The sequence below is a fragment of the Lampris incognitus genome, chromosome 12, assembly GCF_029633865.1.
Source record: "Lampris incognitus isolate fLamInc1 chromosome 12, fLamInc1.hap2, whole genome shotgun sequence".
Taxonomy (NCBI): Eukaryota; Metazoa; Chordata; class Actinopteri; order Lampriformes; family Lampridae; genus Lampris; species Lampris incognitus.
This window is the reverse complement of record NC_079222.1, coordinates 48425515-48441405: the sequence shown is the minus strand read 5'-3', so window position 1 is coordinate 48441405 and position 15891 is coordinate 48425515. Positions and strand designations below refer to the sequence as shown.

At 45.6% G+C, this 15891-nt stretch overlaps 1 protein-coding gene across 1 annotated transcript in view; it reads right to left on the bottom strand.

The window, feature by feature from the left end:
* Window positions 1-313: 313 nt before the first annotated feature.
* cwc27 (CWC27 spliceosome associated cyclophilin) overlaps window positions 314-15891 on the bottom strand; it is a 76299-nt gene continuing 60721 nt past the window's right edge. The window contains exon 14 of the mRNA XM_056290717.1: window positions 314-1073. Coding sequence (XP_056146692.1) covers window positions 911-1073 — 163 coding nt within the window. The 3' untranslated portion in view covers window positions 314-910. The remainder of the gene's footprint in view (window positions 1074-15891) is intronic.

Below are 15891 nucleotides of genomic sequence, written 5' to 3'. Positions count from 1 at the left end.
AGAAGGATGCTGAATATGGAGCTGCCAGGGAAGAGGAGAAGAGGAAGGCCAAAGAGGAGGTTTATGGAGGTGGTGAGGGAGGACATGCAGGTGGCTGGTGTGAGAGGAAGATGCAGAGGACAGGAAGAGATGGAAACGGATGATCCGCTGTGGCGCCCCCTAACGGGAGCAGCCAAAAGTAGTAGTAGTAGTAGTAGTAGTAGTAGTAGTAGAGTTGTTAAACAATATTCACAGATGTGTTTTCCCTATTCATTTACTGTGTGTAGAATAATTCAATAATTTAGTAAATCAGACTGAAGATATTAAAGCTTTATAAATGTCATTTATTTCACAAGATAATGAATGCATGCGAGAAATATGCTTCATAACAAAAGGGTTTTCAAACATTTAACAAAAAGGTCACTTTGTAATTATGCAAAACAGCACAACCAATCAAAACCATTTTCAGAATTAGAACCGCTTAATCTTGGCCCGTAATGACAACCCACTGAATATACGGCATAGGTGCAAATGACACAAGGGTAGAAACGTCAGTATCACAGCCTTCAGGGATGCTGCAGACTGGAATCAGCATCCTTGAATCAGACAAAAGACTATTCAACAACAGCAGGATGACTTTTTTTTTTAAGATTATTTTTTTGGCATTTTCCGCCTTTATTCCATAGCTATAGTTGAAAGAGAGACAGGAAAGGCAGGGGAGAGAGAGGGGATGACATCCAGCAAAGGGCCCGGGCCAGATTCGAACCCAGGCCGCTGTGGTAAGGACTCAGCCTCGTGTGGTTTGTGCTCTATCAGGTGAGTCACCGGGGCGCCCCCAGAATGACTCGTTTGAAACGGTGAAAGCGGGGAGGCAGGAGACTAGTTCTCAAGTCACGAGACAAGGCATGACATCACCTTTGACCTTGCAGCTTCACCTCCTGGCTTTCTTCTCCTTCAGGATTTTCTTGCTCTCCTCTCTCCTCCGTTTATTAACAGGGTTTCGTGGATCATAGATCTCAAAAGTGTCCTCGTCCTGCATGGTGGCGTCCTTGACTTTTCTGGTTTGCTCATCAAACTGTAGAACATGGCTCATCCTAAATATGACAGAAAGAAAATAGTGTGAAATAATATTTTATACAAATCGTAGTCGCGCTGTTTTAAGCTGAGCTACTGAAAAATCTAGAAGTGCCCTTCCTGAAGACCTGATCAGTACATTTTCAAAATTAATTATTATCCACAGATTACACGCTGGAACCTACGCACCCGCCAGGCCGTGAGTTATAGTGATGTGTGAAAAACTAAGTTCATTATTTAGGTTTTATTAATTGAGTATAACAGAGGGGGCAGGAAATTGTAAGTAGTAACTTCCTCCTGCTCCTATTCGAACATATTGTTGGATTCTATATTGAGAATCCTTTTTGTAGAATTATTTTGGTTTTATTTTTTTATCATTTGTTGTTGTTGTTTTTTGTTTTATATATGCTTGGTCATTTTTTCTTTTATTTCGCATGTTCGAAGTAAAGACATTTGATTTGATTTGATTTATAGGTGCGACACCCATCTTGTCATCCATTTGAACTGTTTATCAGGTTTATCAGGTATTCTATTGCCACCAATCTTTTCTGATGGTTCAACATGGCCTTGCAGACAACTGTGCTCAGACATGCACATTTTCCGACGCAGACACTGAAAACATCCTTTTCCCTCGGACCGGCCCAAATGAAACTATCTCTGCCACCACTACTACTGCAGACTTAAACCGTAAATTGAAACACCTCTCATTGAAGAGGTCAGGAATTGTCGTACACAGGAAAATTCCAGTAGGAAAGGGCCCTGCCACCAGCTGACTTCTTTTTAACTCTGGGTACATACAGGAGCCCTGTATTTTGAGAGCGGAGAGCTCGAGAAGGAATGTACGGTTTAAGGAGATCAGACAGGTATGATGGGGCAAGCCCATTTAGGATGTTTCAAAAACCACATCCAAGAATGTAGGGTAGCACTCACTCATTTGAAAAAGGACGGGGACAATGCCTCATTTTCACCAATCTATTTTGGCCAGAAAAACGTTTCAGCCTACTGCTATGCTCTGATGAAGGCCTGCAGCAGTAGGCCAAAACATTAGCATGTTTTGCTGGCCAAAATACATAGGTGAAAATGAGGCATTGTCCCTGTCCTTTTTCAAATTGTTGAGTGCTACCCTACATCCTTGGATGTGGTTTTTGAAGTATATGTTTTTTGGGTTTAGCACCACAGTAAGAGTTTCTTTTTGGGAAGGTGCATCCAACTCCTCCATTCCATTTAGGATGTTATAAGTTAGCAGAAGCACCTTGATGTCTGATCTAAAACGGATAAGAAGCCAATGAAGGGAGGCAAGAATTGGTGTATTAAGGTCAAATTTTCTAGTTTTGGTTAGGATTCTAGCTACAGCATTTTGAACCATCTGAGGATTTTTAGTACTAGCATGTGGCAGACCTGAAAACAGAACATTACAGTAATCAAGTCTGGATGAATCAACTTTATGTATTAGAGTCTCTGCATCAGCAGCCATGGACAGGAAAGACCAAATTTTAGCTATGTAAGAGCAATCAGAGTCTATAGCTAGTAGAAGATCATCTACCACTCTGGTCAGAGCAGTTTCAGGGGTGTTACAGGCCCTGAAGGCCGACTGAAAAGGTTCATATAGATAGTTTTCTTCTACATGTGTAGGAAGTTATTGATACACATTGCACTCTAGTACTTTAGAAAAGAATGGAAGATCAGAGACTGGTCAATAGTTACTAAGAGACCCTGGATTGAGGTGTGTTTTTTTTCCAGTAGAGGTTTAACTCCAGCTGTCTTAAAACTGCCGGGGACAGTGCCAGTAGTAACTGATAAATTAATGTCTAGCATTGTAGGTCCCAGGAAAGGCCAGAGGTTTTTAAAAAGTTTTGCTGGTAAAGACTCAAGTAGGCAAGTAGTTGGTGTAGAACAGGGGTGGGCAATCTTATCCAGAAAGGGCCAGTGTGGGTGCAGGTCTCTGTTCCAACAAAGCAGTTACACACCTGTGTCTCCTAATCAAGTTCCCCAGCAAAGACTCTACTGGTTGATTAGTGGGATCAGGTGTGTAACTGCTTGGTTGGAACAAAAACCTGCACCCACATTGAACCTGTCTGGATAAGACTGTCCACCCCTGGTTTAGAAGCTGACATGAGCTTAGTCAAAGTATCAAGAGAGATAGTCTCAAAAGCTGTAATAACAGGGACTATCAGTGACTTATTGTGAAGATATACATTTCTTCAACGTGGATTGTCACCTTGTCGTGGTGCAGAAGCTTGCATCGTCCTGAGAACCTGAGAACAATGCTGTCTGGAGCTATGCTATGATGAGCCCAGGATCCATGGCGTTGGATTTGGCATCAGGGACCAGATCCTCAGCCACCTGTCTGAACTTCCTGTGGGGATCAGTGAGCATCTCATGAGCATCGTCTGGTGCTTGCCAACAACCAGATGGCAACAGTATTTAGTGCCTATGCCCCTAGTTTAGACTCTGAAGAGGAAGTAGAAGAGACTTTCTACGCCTGCTTAGACGAGACACTGTCAATGCGACAGTGTCTCGTCCCAATGTCTGTGCCCCTGACCAAGGCAATGGGAAAAGAACTGGAGTTGGTCCCCGGGTGCAGCATGGAGATGGCAGCCCACTGCGCCTAGCTACACAGATCACAGCTAGGATTGGTTAATTTGCAGTAACTGAGTTTCCTCAAGGGGATTAATAAAAGAAACTTAATTATGCTCCCAGGAGACTTCAACGCCAGGGTTGGCCGGGGTCAACACCTCTGGAATGGCACTATAGGAAAGAAAGGCATTGGGAACATCAACTCCAATGGGGTTCTGCTTCTTAGAAAATGTGTTCAGTACAACCTCACCATCACTAACACTCTGTTTTGTCAGTAAAACAAATTTAAGGCATCTTGGAGACACCCCCCACTCCAAACAGTGGCATCTCCTTAACTATGTCATTGTACAAACTAGGGACCGCCATGACGTGAACATCACGAGGGCCATGATCGGTGCAGATGACTGCTGGATAGATCATCGTCTCATCCACTCCACAATGTCCATCAAACTGAAGAGGAAGAGGAGGGTTCAAAAGAAGCACATCCGGCTAAGACTGAACTTTGAAAGCCTGAATGAAAATGCCACCCAGCAGCGACATCAGGCCTCTCCTGGGGAAACCCTCCAACAGGAATATCCTGATGACATCAAGAAGCACTGGAGCCTGCTCAAATCCACCATCCTCAATACCTGCAAAACCACCCTTGGGTACAGGTCCAGAAAACACCAAGACTGGTTTGATGAGAATGATACCGAGATAGAACAGTTTATCTCCAAGAAAAGGAAAGCCTCTCTTGCTTGGCAAAATGATGTAACTTGCAAGGCTAAAAGAGTGGCTCACTCAAGAGCCAAGGTGGACATCCCGAGATGGGTGAGGGAGCTTAAGAACTCTTGGTAGACAGAAAAAGATCTGGAAATCCAGCTCCTGGCAGACTCGGGTGACACCAGAGGCTTTTTCAGTACTACTAAGGCTGTCCAAGCAACCACAGCTTAAACCTCCTGCACTCAAAGGATGGACAGGAACTGCTGATGGACAATGAGTTCATTAATGCCCAATGGAAGTAGCACTTCAAGGAACTCCTCAACCACAACAGCACAATTGAACCAGACACTGCCAGCCACATTCCCCACAATCCCATCAGAGAAGACATTGGGGAACCTCCCATCATGAGAAAGGTTCAAGATGCCACCAGGAGCCTTAAGAACAACAAAGCCAGATGGGATCCCAGCTGAGATCTTAAAGGAAGGTGGACCAGAGCTCCTGTACCACAAAAACGTCCATATCCTCAAGGTCTGGGAAAACGAAAAACTTCCGTCAGAGCTCAGGGATGCTCTAATAGTGGCCATATTCAAGAAAGGGGACAAGGTGGGATGTGGAAACTACAGGGGCATCTCACTCCTGTCAACAACAGGCAAAGTCCTCGCTTGCATCCTCACAAACTGACTGCTATCACTGGTAGAGGAATTATTCCCAGAATGTCAGTGTGGCTTCCACCCATCCAGAGGTACAGCAGACATAATATTTACAGCACGCCAACTCCAGGAAAAATACCATGAAAAAAGGCAGCCTTTGTACATGGTTTTGATACACCTGACAAAGGCCTTTGACTCAGCAGACTGCCAGACTCCATGGAGCATACTATCAAGATATGGCTGCCTTGAAAAATACATCAGAGTATTGAGGCTTCTACATGCCGGCATGTCAACCACAGTGCGCAGCAACAGCTGCTCTGAGTCAGAGCTCTTCACTGTGGAAACAGGGGTCAAACAGGGATGCATCATCGCATCCACCCTGTTTGCCATTTTTATTGCTACCATACTCCACCTCATTGGCGAACAGCTGCTCGGGGATCCCAATCCTATACAGAACTGATGGCAGGCTCTTCAACCTTAAGAGGTTCAAGGCCAAGAGCAATGTCTGAAACACCATCATCTTTGAGCTTCAGTATGCAGATGACAATGTCACTGCAGCACACACCGCAGAAGACTTCCAGGACATTCTGAACCCCTTTGTCAAGGCATACAGAGCCTGGGTTAGCATTAAACATCAAGAACACCGAGGCCTTATATCAAACTCCATCCAATCAGCCATCTACCCAGCTCACCATAAAAGTGGACAACAAAATTATTAAAAAACATTGATCACTCCCCCTACCTCTGCAGCCTTCTCTCCTCAAAAGCTGACATCAACTCTGAGGTCACCCATCACCTGAGTTGTGCCAGTGGCGCTTATGCCAGACTCAAGAAAAGTTTTTGATACCGAGACCGAAGGCCCAAACAAAACTCCTGGTCTACAGAGCTGTTGTTCTCCCTACCCTGCTACATGGAGCAGAGTCATGGGCCACCTATACAGCAGGCACCTGAGAGCCCTGGAAAAATATCACCAAGATCCTTAGGAAAGATCCTGAGGCTCAGCTGGAAGGACAGACGCACCAACACCAGTGTCCTGGAAGAAGCTAACGTGACTTGCATCACCACCACAATAATGGAGCACCAACTGCCATGGACAGGCCATGCCATCCGCATATCCAACACACATCTCCCCAAACAGATCCTGTACTCCCAGCTGAAAAAAGGTCAGCGAGCTCCCGGTGGGCAAAAGAAACGTTTCAAAGGACAATAGCAACACCAGTCTGAAGAAATTCAACATCACATCAAGCAACACATTGCACTGGAAAGGCGCTCCTGTAAGAAATCCATGCAGGAAGGAGCTGCATGTCGTGAAATGGAACTCCACTGTGCCGCAGAGAAAAAGCAACAGCGCCGCAAGGAAAGAGAGAAAAAGGCTCAACCACCACCACCAACCACCACCACTTTCACCTGTTCAATGAGTTGACTCTTGAACAAACTGAACAAACCTAAACGTATCAGCAAGCACCAGAAAGGCTTTACTTAGAGGATCAGCAGCCTTATTCAGATGAATATTGAAATTACCAAGAATTCGAATCTCATCAGAATGAGTAACAAGTCCTGAGACAAATTCCACAAATTCTTCAAGAAATTGTGAGTAAGAGCCAGGAGGTCGATAGCTTATCACAATCTGGATTGAGTCGAGTCTATTCATGGCTCAGGGAAATGGGCCCAGAACAAGAGCCTGAAACGATTGGAATTTAGATTGAAGTCTAGAAATCAGATGCACAGTTAAAAACAAGCAGCACTGTATCAAACAGCACAGAATCAAACAAAGCAGGGGTATACAATAATAAGTTAATACAACAGATGGGTATAAAATCCTCATCTGCACAAAACACAACGTAGATGTAACCATTAAAGTCTGGATCAGACTGAATATGCCAGTATGAAAAAGTGTGTTTTGAGATGGGGTTTAAAGGTGGAGTCAATATTGTGAATGTCTTGTGGGAGAGAGTTCCCGAGGCAGGGGGCAGAACGACTGAAGGCTCTAGACCACATGGTAGTCAAGTGGGCAGATGGTGTAGTGAGTTGGATGGCAGAAGAGGATCTGAGAGTATGGGAGGGTGTGTGAATATGAAGGACTTTGGAAAGATGCAATGGAGCTAGGTTATTAAGGGCCTTAAAGGTGAGGAGCAGTATCTTGAAGTCAATACGGTATTTAACAGGGAGCGAATGGGGTTGCTGAAGAACAGGAGTGATATGATCTATGGAAGGAGTTATGGTAATGATACGGGCAGCTGAATTTTGGACCAATTGAAGTTTTTATGAAGACACTTGAGGGGAAGACCAAAGAAGATAGAACTGCAGTAGTCAATATGTGATGTGACCAGGGTGAGAATGAGAATGGCGGTGCTGTTAGGTGCACACGACTGGTGAAGATGATTAATATCGCGTAGGTGGAACTATGCACACTGAGTAGCATTGTTTGTGTGTGCTTCAAAAGATAATGTGCTGTCCAAGATGACACCTACACTTAACCTGAGGGGAAGGAGGAACTGTAGAATTGTCAGTAGTCAGAGATAAACAAAGGTTTAGCCAAAGTAGATTTAGTACCTACTAGGAGAAGCTCAGTTTTATCACTATTAAGTTTTTTTTTCTTTTTTGGATTTTCCCCATTTTTCTCCCCTGTTGTACTTGGCCAACTACCCCACTCTTCCGAGCCGTTCCGGTCACTGCTCCACCCCCTCTGCCGATCTGGGGAGGGCTGCAGACTACCCACATGCCTCCTCCGCTACATGTGGAGTCGCCAGCCACTTCTTTTCACCTGACAGTGAGAAGTTTAGCCAGGGGGATGTAGCGTGTGGGAGGAACATGCTATTCCCCCCAATTCTCCCTCTCCCTCGAACAGGCGCCCCCACCGACCAGAGGAGATGCTAGTGCAGCGACCAGGACACATACCCACATCGGGCTTCCCACCTGCAGACACGGCCAGTTGTGTCTGTAGGGACGCCCAACCAAGCCGGAGGTAACATGGGGATTCAAACCAGCGATCCCCATGTTGGTAGGCCACAGAATAGACCGCTATGTCACCCAGTTGCCCTATCACTATTAAGTTTGAGGAAGTGGTATGAAAACCAGGATTTAATTTCTAGTAAGCAGTCGGAAAGGGAAGTGGGCAGAAGAGTGGCAGTAGGCTTGGTGGAGCTGGGTGTCATCCACATAGTTGTGAAATTGAATGCCAAATTTCCCGAAAATGTGGCCAAAGGGTAAAAGGTAAAGAATAAACAATAAATACGAGGGGGCCCAATACAGAGCCCCGGGAAACATTGGTAGTAACAGGAAAGGACTGTGATCTCAAATTTTCAAGTTGGACAAACTGAGTGTGGTCAGAGAGATATGATCTAAACTCTAAACCAGGCAAGAGAGGTGCCAGTGATTCCAAAGGAAGCTAATCTCTCTAGGAGGATGTTATGTGAGATTGTATCAAAGGCAGCACTTAGATCAAGAAGAACAAGTATGGTTAAGAGCCCAGAGTCAGCTGCTATTAACAACAAGGCTGTCTCTTTACTTTGAAAGAGCTTAAACCAGACTGAAATTGTTCTAACAGACTGTTGTCAGTCAAGTGAGCATGTACCTGAGATGCAACTGTTCTTTCAAGTGCAGTCTATTTCCACCAGTTCGGGTCTTTGGAGAGAATTCTGCTGGCAGAATTTGATTAGATATTTTATAACCCCCAAGTTATGTGTACAGACAGGTGAGATGGAAAGGGGTTTATGCTGGAGGAAATGTGGAGAACAGCTGGCAGATCATTTCTATATATTTTGGAGCTGTCCAGCCATTTGGCCATACTCACAGGAGGTAATATGGGCAATACAGAATATTTTTGGTGATGGAATTGACTGTTCTTTCTCTACAATCTATTTGGGCAATATTGCAGCTCATTTATTGGCCCAAGACAAATATCTATTCAAGATATAATTAGCAGCTAGCAAGAAAGCTGTAACACGAAAATGGTTACAGATTGACTGAATAGATACTGTGACTAATATTCAAAGTATGGAGAGAATGATTTTTCGCCACATCTATGGGTTGATAAATTCTTGTAATACTGTGAAAAATGGATTGTGGTTGTGATCTTGTGAGGCAATTACTGATCCATTACTGTATGAACTGAAATGTGTTTCCATCAGTATGTCTGTATGTATGCACAGGTGACCAACCGTTTGTTTTTGCTTTTTTGCATTTCTATTCCTATTTATAAAATAAAGTATAAAAAAAGAATCATCAGGAATCAGGAATAATTTATTGTCTTTTCTTTCATGTACTTGCGTACATAAAAGAAATTAAATTTCAATTCACCCAGCCCACAGCAGTGCGACACAAAAGATAAAAACACACAGCCAAAACTTCCAAAAACGACACCACCAAAAACATACACAAACAGAGAGAACAAAGCAAAAAATACAACAACACACCAACATTTAACAACACAGTCCATTCAGTGCAACACAGTTAAAAAAAAATTACTGTCCAGAGAGCAAACACCAGCCAGGATGACTGTCGGAACTGCTGGTCTGCATGGGTTAGCAGTTAGCTCAGCCTGCCCCGCTGTTGAGGGCACACCGCCTGCCCTTGTGCTTCCTCTTGGGTGAAGCTCCAGGCAGGGTCGTGGTCCCTGGGCCCACCGGACACAGCAGACCAGGCTCCCTCAGCTGATCCAAGACCAGCTCTCCCAGCCAGACACCTTTGACACACTTCCCCGCACTCCACACGACAACACTAAAACACAGTCAACGCTAGGCAAGGCCACCGCCAGACCGCCCTCAGTGTTATCAAAATTGTCAGTCTGCATGGGCTAGCAGTTAGCTTAGCCTGCCCTGCTTCTGCGTCCCATCAGACTACCCTCAGTGCTTCCTTTTCAGGTGCAGCTCCAGGCAAGGCCGTGGTCCTTAGGTCCACCGGATGTGGCAGACCAAGCTCTCCCAGCCAACCCAACGCTAGCTCTCCCAGCCATTAAACAGGGAAAAAAAATCCAAGATCAAAATAAAAACTTCACAAATGACACAAACGTAAGACGTAGACATGGACAAAGACACTGCATAGTCGGTACCGGCTGAAGCCGCTGCAAACGTGAGTTCGCGCTGCCATCTTCCAACACCAGAAGAAAGTGGGGGTGTGACTTTATTTATAATGTGTTTTTACTTGCAAAATTCAGTGTATGCTTAATACAGGTGCTCATACTTTCTCTAACGGGGCGCAGTCTCTAGAAGGATCTAGCAAAGAAAACAAAAAACCAACTTGCCTTTAACAAGTTTATCACATCATAGGCAAACCAATCTAATTTTCTTCATTTACCCACACTGAACAATTGAGATGAGATCTCCAAGACCATCAGTATTAGTCCAAAAAATAATTGACCCAAATCAATTTCTGCTACAAAAAGGAAAACCTGCATGAATAAAACACGGATTGGAAGCAGAAGCGTGACTTGAAGATGGTTAAACGGTTGTCCATCTGTCATCCATCACAAGTGGGCACAACTGCTCAGCACAGCAGAAATCCCATCAAGGTCATTATGCATAAGAGATGGACAGGACACCTGTTTCTGTAGGTCTGATGATTAGCGATTCTATAAAGTCAAAGTATAGCGAGTTGAGAAAAATAAAGTCGAGGAAAATTAAAGGATAATTTCTGACTACCAATTTATAGAAATGGCAGAACAAAAAAAAAAACATTAAAAGATCTTTGGGCTCTGATGAGATTCATTTTAAGCGGGGCATCGATGTGATAAATAGCTTGGTTGTGTCACGGTGTTCAGGAAATGTGTTATTTCCTAAACTGATACAACTTGCATCTACTTGTATATAAAATGTACAGCACACATACCCATTCTGTGCTAGACATGTTGATCCATCTGAGTAAATTTGCTTTACAGAAAAATAAAAGTTCCATGCATACTGTGAAATTAAATGTCACTTCCCTTCTGCTGTTTGTCTGCATGAGGACTACCTCTCTATGCATTAGTTCTGAATAAAAGATATTTACAAGCACACATAAGTGTTGTGTATTTGCTGCCATGTCTAGTGTGTATAGAAGCAGGCTGGCTGCTGTGGGTGTATGTTAGTGTGTTGGCTCGCCTCAGTGTGTGCCACATTCTCTGCTCTTGTTTGTTCATTTGAAATTGGTATGAGTTGTGACAGCTCATCTAGAATGTCATGGCTAGACTCTGGCAGACCCCGAGGAGTCCTGCCATGAAAGCGGGCCGCCTCTGATAATTTGTCTAGCAGTCTCAGCGATGACAGCCCGCCGGCCATATCATCCTGGGTTACAGCCCGAGATGAGATCTGGAATCCCAGAATTCGGGGCTCCCCGCTTATCAAAACCACCCTCTGCCACCACGACGCAAGGCTGCGGAACCCTTCCCGAAATTTATTTTTCTTGCCTTTTTTCCACAAGCAAGGGTTAGAGATTAAGGAACGGTGAGAAAGAAAGGGTGAGTGTGTGTGTGTGTGCAAGTGAGTGGGGGTCTTTCAGAAATGAGAGTGTGGTCTTCGTGTGTGCCTGCAGAGACCAAGGGGTAGGTTGGGGGTAGAGTTTGTAGACACAGACACAGATGGAATAGTTTTACTCCTCTGGCCCAGACTTGACTTCCAGTGTCTGACCTCTCGTAACCCACATTCTGTTCGCAGTGCTCCCAGAGTGGCACAGACTTCCCACTGGTGTTTTTCTAGGACTGCTATGCTACTGCCCCTGTCCCTCCCTCCTCCCAATACCTGACAGGGGTGGCACAGTGAGGTGTCTACGGCTGCGAGAGGCACCAAAGGCCAGCCAAGGGTTCTCTCAAACTCATTAGGGCTCCCACACAGACACACAGGCAGACTACTTCAAGGGGGCTCCTCGAGTCTAATAGCAATTACAGATTTTGTTATTCTAAATCTCTCTCACACAGACACTTTCCTCAAATTCAAACACATGGTATTCATTTCAAACCCCGACTCTATATAGTTTGACTTTGAGATCTTTGGTGAAAAACAGAATATGAGAGGAAAACACAATGTCAGGGTCGATTTCCTGATGGCCAATCTGGTGACTGTGTGCTAAAATCTCAATTTGACACACGCGCACACACACACACACACACACACACACACACACACACACACACACACACACACACACACACACACACACACACAGGCCCACAACTTCAACTTTCACATATATTTATCGGTATTCAGAGCGACCATATATTTCATCGGGGCCAGGCTCAGCTACTCTAGCCTGAGGAGAACATTTCTGTGGTCACAGCTATGATCAAGCATTGTTATTTTTGATCAACCGATCTTCTCATCTGTGCCTCTCTTACTTTTTTAATTTGTCTGTTTCTTGTAAACTCGCTGATTTGCTTTTTAGCATGAGGGAAAGGATTTAGTGAAAATTACGCCCTTGTGTTAGGCTCCCGTTCTTCATGCTTAAAGACTCGAGTGTTTGCCAAACTCTCTCACCTCTTTAGAAGCTCTCAGGACTGGGCGTCCCAGTAGCATAGTGGTCTACTCTGTTGCCCTACCAACACGAGGATCACCGTTCGAATCCCCGTGGTACCTCCGGCTTGGTCGGGCGTCCCTACAGACACAACTGGCAGTGTCTGCAGGTGGGACGCCGGATGTGGGTGTGTCCTGGTCACTGCACTAGCTGGTCAGTTGGAGCGCCTGTTCGGAGTGGGGTGGGGGGGGGGGATAGCATGATCCTACCACACGTCCGTCTGGTGAAACTCCTCACTGTCAGGTGAAAAGAGGCAGCTGGCGACTCCACATGTATTGGAGGAAGCATGTGGTAGTCTGCAGCCCTCCCCAGATCGGCAGAGGGGGGGCAGCAGCGACCGGGTTGGCTCAGAAGAGTGGGGTAATTGGTCAAGTACAATTGGGAAGAAAATGGGGGCCAAAATCCAAACAAGAAAGAAAAAAAAGAAGCTCTCAGGACTGACATCACATCCTGTCAAGTGACGTTGCTGATATCTGCTGTGGCGAGTCATGTCAGTTATTTATTTATTTAGTAAGCGTTTAGCAAGGGGGCTCCCAAGGTCTTCTTCTTGCCTCTTTAGTAATCATGTGTAGCTCTGTGGTGAGTGACTGAGAAATATTCTTTCTGCACTACAACAGACTTTCTAGCACTTTCCAGCAAGCTTGAAGCACAAAGCAGGACTAGTCTAGCACAAATATCTAGCTGAAGACGATATGGACAAACACGAGCACACTACTACTACTACTACTACTACTACTACTACTTTTGGCTGCTCCCGTTAGAGGTCGCCACAGCGGATCATCTGTTTCCATTTCTTCCTGTCTTCTGCGTCTTTCTCTGTCACACCAGCCACCTGCATGTCCTCCCTCACCACGTCCATAAACCTCCTCTTTGGCCTTCCTCTTTTCCTCTTCCCTGGCAGCTCCATATTCAGCATCCATCTCCCAATATACCCAGCATCTCTCCTCCACACATGTCCAAACCATCTCAATCTTGTCTCTCTTGCTTTGTCTCCAAACCGTCCAACTTGAGCGGTCCCTCTAATATAATCGTTCCTAATCCTGTCCTTCTTCGTTACTCCCAGTGAAAATCTTATCATCTTCATCTCTGCCACCTCCAGCTCCACCTCCTGTCTTTTCATCAGTGCCACTGTCTCCAAACCATATAACATAGCTGGTCTCACTACCATCCTGTAAACGTTCCCTTTAACGCTTGCTGGTACCCTTCTGTCACAAATCACTCCTGACACTCTTCTCCACCCACTCCACCCTGCCTGCACTCTCTTCGTCACTTCTCTTCTGCACTCCCCATTACTTTGGACAGTTGACCCCAAGTATTTAAACTCATATGCCTTCGTCACCTCCACTCCTTGCATCCTGACCATTCCACTGTCCTCCCTCTCATTCACGCATAGGTATTCCGTCTTGCTCCAACTGACTTTCCTTCCTCTTCTCTCCAGTGCATACCTCCACCTCTCCAGGCTCTCCTCAACCTGCACCCTACTCCTGCTACAGATCACAATGTCATCCGTGAACATCATCATCCATGGAGACTCCTGCCTGATCTTGTCCATCAACCTGTCCATCACCATTGCAAACAAGACAGGGCTCAGAGCTGATCCTTGATGTAATCCCACCTCCACCTTGAACCCATCGGTCATTCCAACTGCACACCTCACCACTGTCACACTTCCCTCATACATATCCTGCACCACTCCTATATACTTCTCTGCAACTCCCGACTACCACACCTCCTCTCTTGGCACCCTGTCGTATGCTTTCTCTAAATCTACAAAGACACAATGCAACTCTTTCTGGCCTCCTCTATACTTCTCCATCAACATTCTCAGAGCAAACATCGCATCTTTGGCGCTCTTTCGTAGCATGAAACCATACTGCTGCTTGCTAATCGTCACCCGTCCTCTTAACCTAGCTTCTATTACTCTTTCCCATATCTTCATGCTGTGGCTGATCAACTTTATACCTCTGTAGTTGCTACAGTTCTGCACATCGCCCTTGTTCTTGAAAATCGGTACCAGTATGCTTCTTCTCCACTCCTCAGGCATCCTCTCACTTTCCAAGATTGTGTTAAACAATCTAGTTGAAAACTCCACTGTCACCGCTCCTAAACACCTCCATGCCTCCACAGGTATGTCATCAGGACAAACACGAGCACACAAGGGATCTAAATCAAAACAGAAACAAAAGCCTGGCTCTATCCACATCCCCCTGCCTACTCCACACAGTGCTGCCTACATGCCACTCAGCAAGTGTGCAGAGAACATTACTGAATACACAAATGATGGAAAAGCGAGACACACTGTTATTTACAGGGCATGAGGTATAAAGGATGTCTTTCTACCCTTAAAACTAGATGGATGTGTTTCTACTTTAGAGGAGGTAGGTTTTGCCTTTATTGAATACTTTGGCTGCAACAACTGGCGAGACAGTTAGATAGTTCATTTACAAACTAGCCAGCTGTAGCGCTATACTTTGGCAGAGTAATAGGTGCTAAGTAGTTAACCAGTTACCAATTTGTTGGTAGTGAAAAGTGGGCATCAGCATTGCTCAAGACAACACGCCACAAAGTCCAACACATTTCCTCATACTATCAAAGTAAAGGTTTTGTTTCAGCACTTGCTTCGACTGAGATTATCTCGGAGGCATACCCATGCTTCTTTTTTTTTAGGCTTTCACTTTTCAGCTATTCTTGCAACTTGCGCTTCTCTGAAATGGGTAAACCTGAATGCTTATAAATGGGGGCTGAGGCTCCAAGTGAGCACACTTCAGCGGAGGAGCTAATTTACAGTCTGATATTTCATTAAAAACTTGTTTACAGGCTACAATGGTGGTGCAAATTCACGTTTGCAGCGGGCCTCACTCAGTTCCGGTGTGGGAAGATGGCGGTGCGAATTCATGTTTGCGGCAGCCTCACCCAGTACCGTCCATACAGTGTCTTTGTCCATGTCTGCGTCTTAGTTTTATCTTCATTTGAAAGCTGGGAGAGCTGACGCTGGATTGGCTGGGACAGCTTGATCTGCAGTGTCCTGTGGGCCCAGGGACCAAGGCCCTGCCCGGAGCTGTGCCCGAGGAGGTAACACCGAGGGCGGTCTGACAGGACATGGAAGCGGGGTAGGCTAAGCTAACTGCTACCCCATGCAGACCGGCAGCTCAGATAACACCGAGGGCAGTCTGGTGGCGGCCTCGACTGGCGTTGACTGCGGTGTTTTTGGTGTCGTCGTGTGGAGTACGGGTAAGTGTCAACGGTGTCTGGCTGGGAGAGCTGGCGTTGGCTCAGCTGAGGGAGCCTGGTCTGTTGCGTCCGGTGGGCCCAAGGACCACAGCCCCTGCCTGGAGCTGTGCCCGAAGAGGAAAACACCGAGGGCGGTCTGACAGGACATGGAAGCATGGCAGGCTAAGCTAACTGCTAGCCCATGCAGACTGGCAGT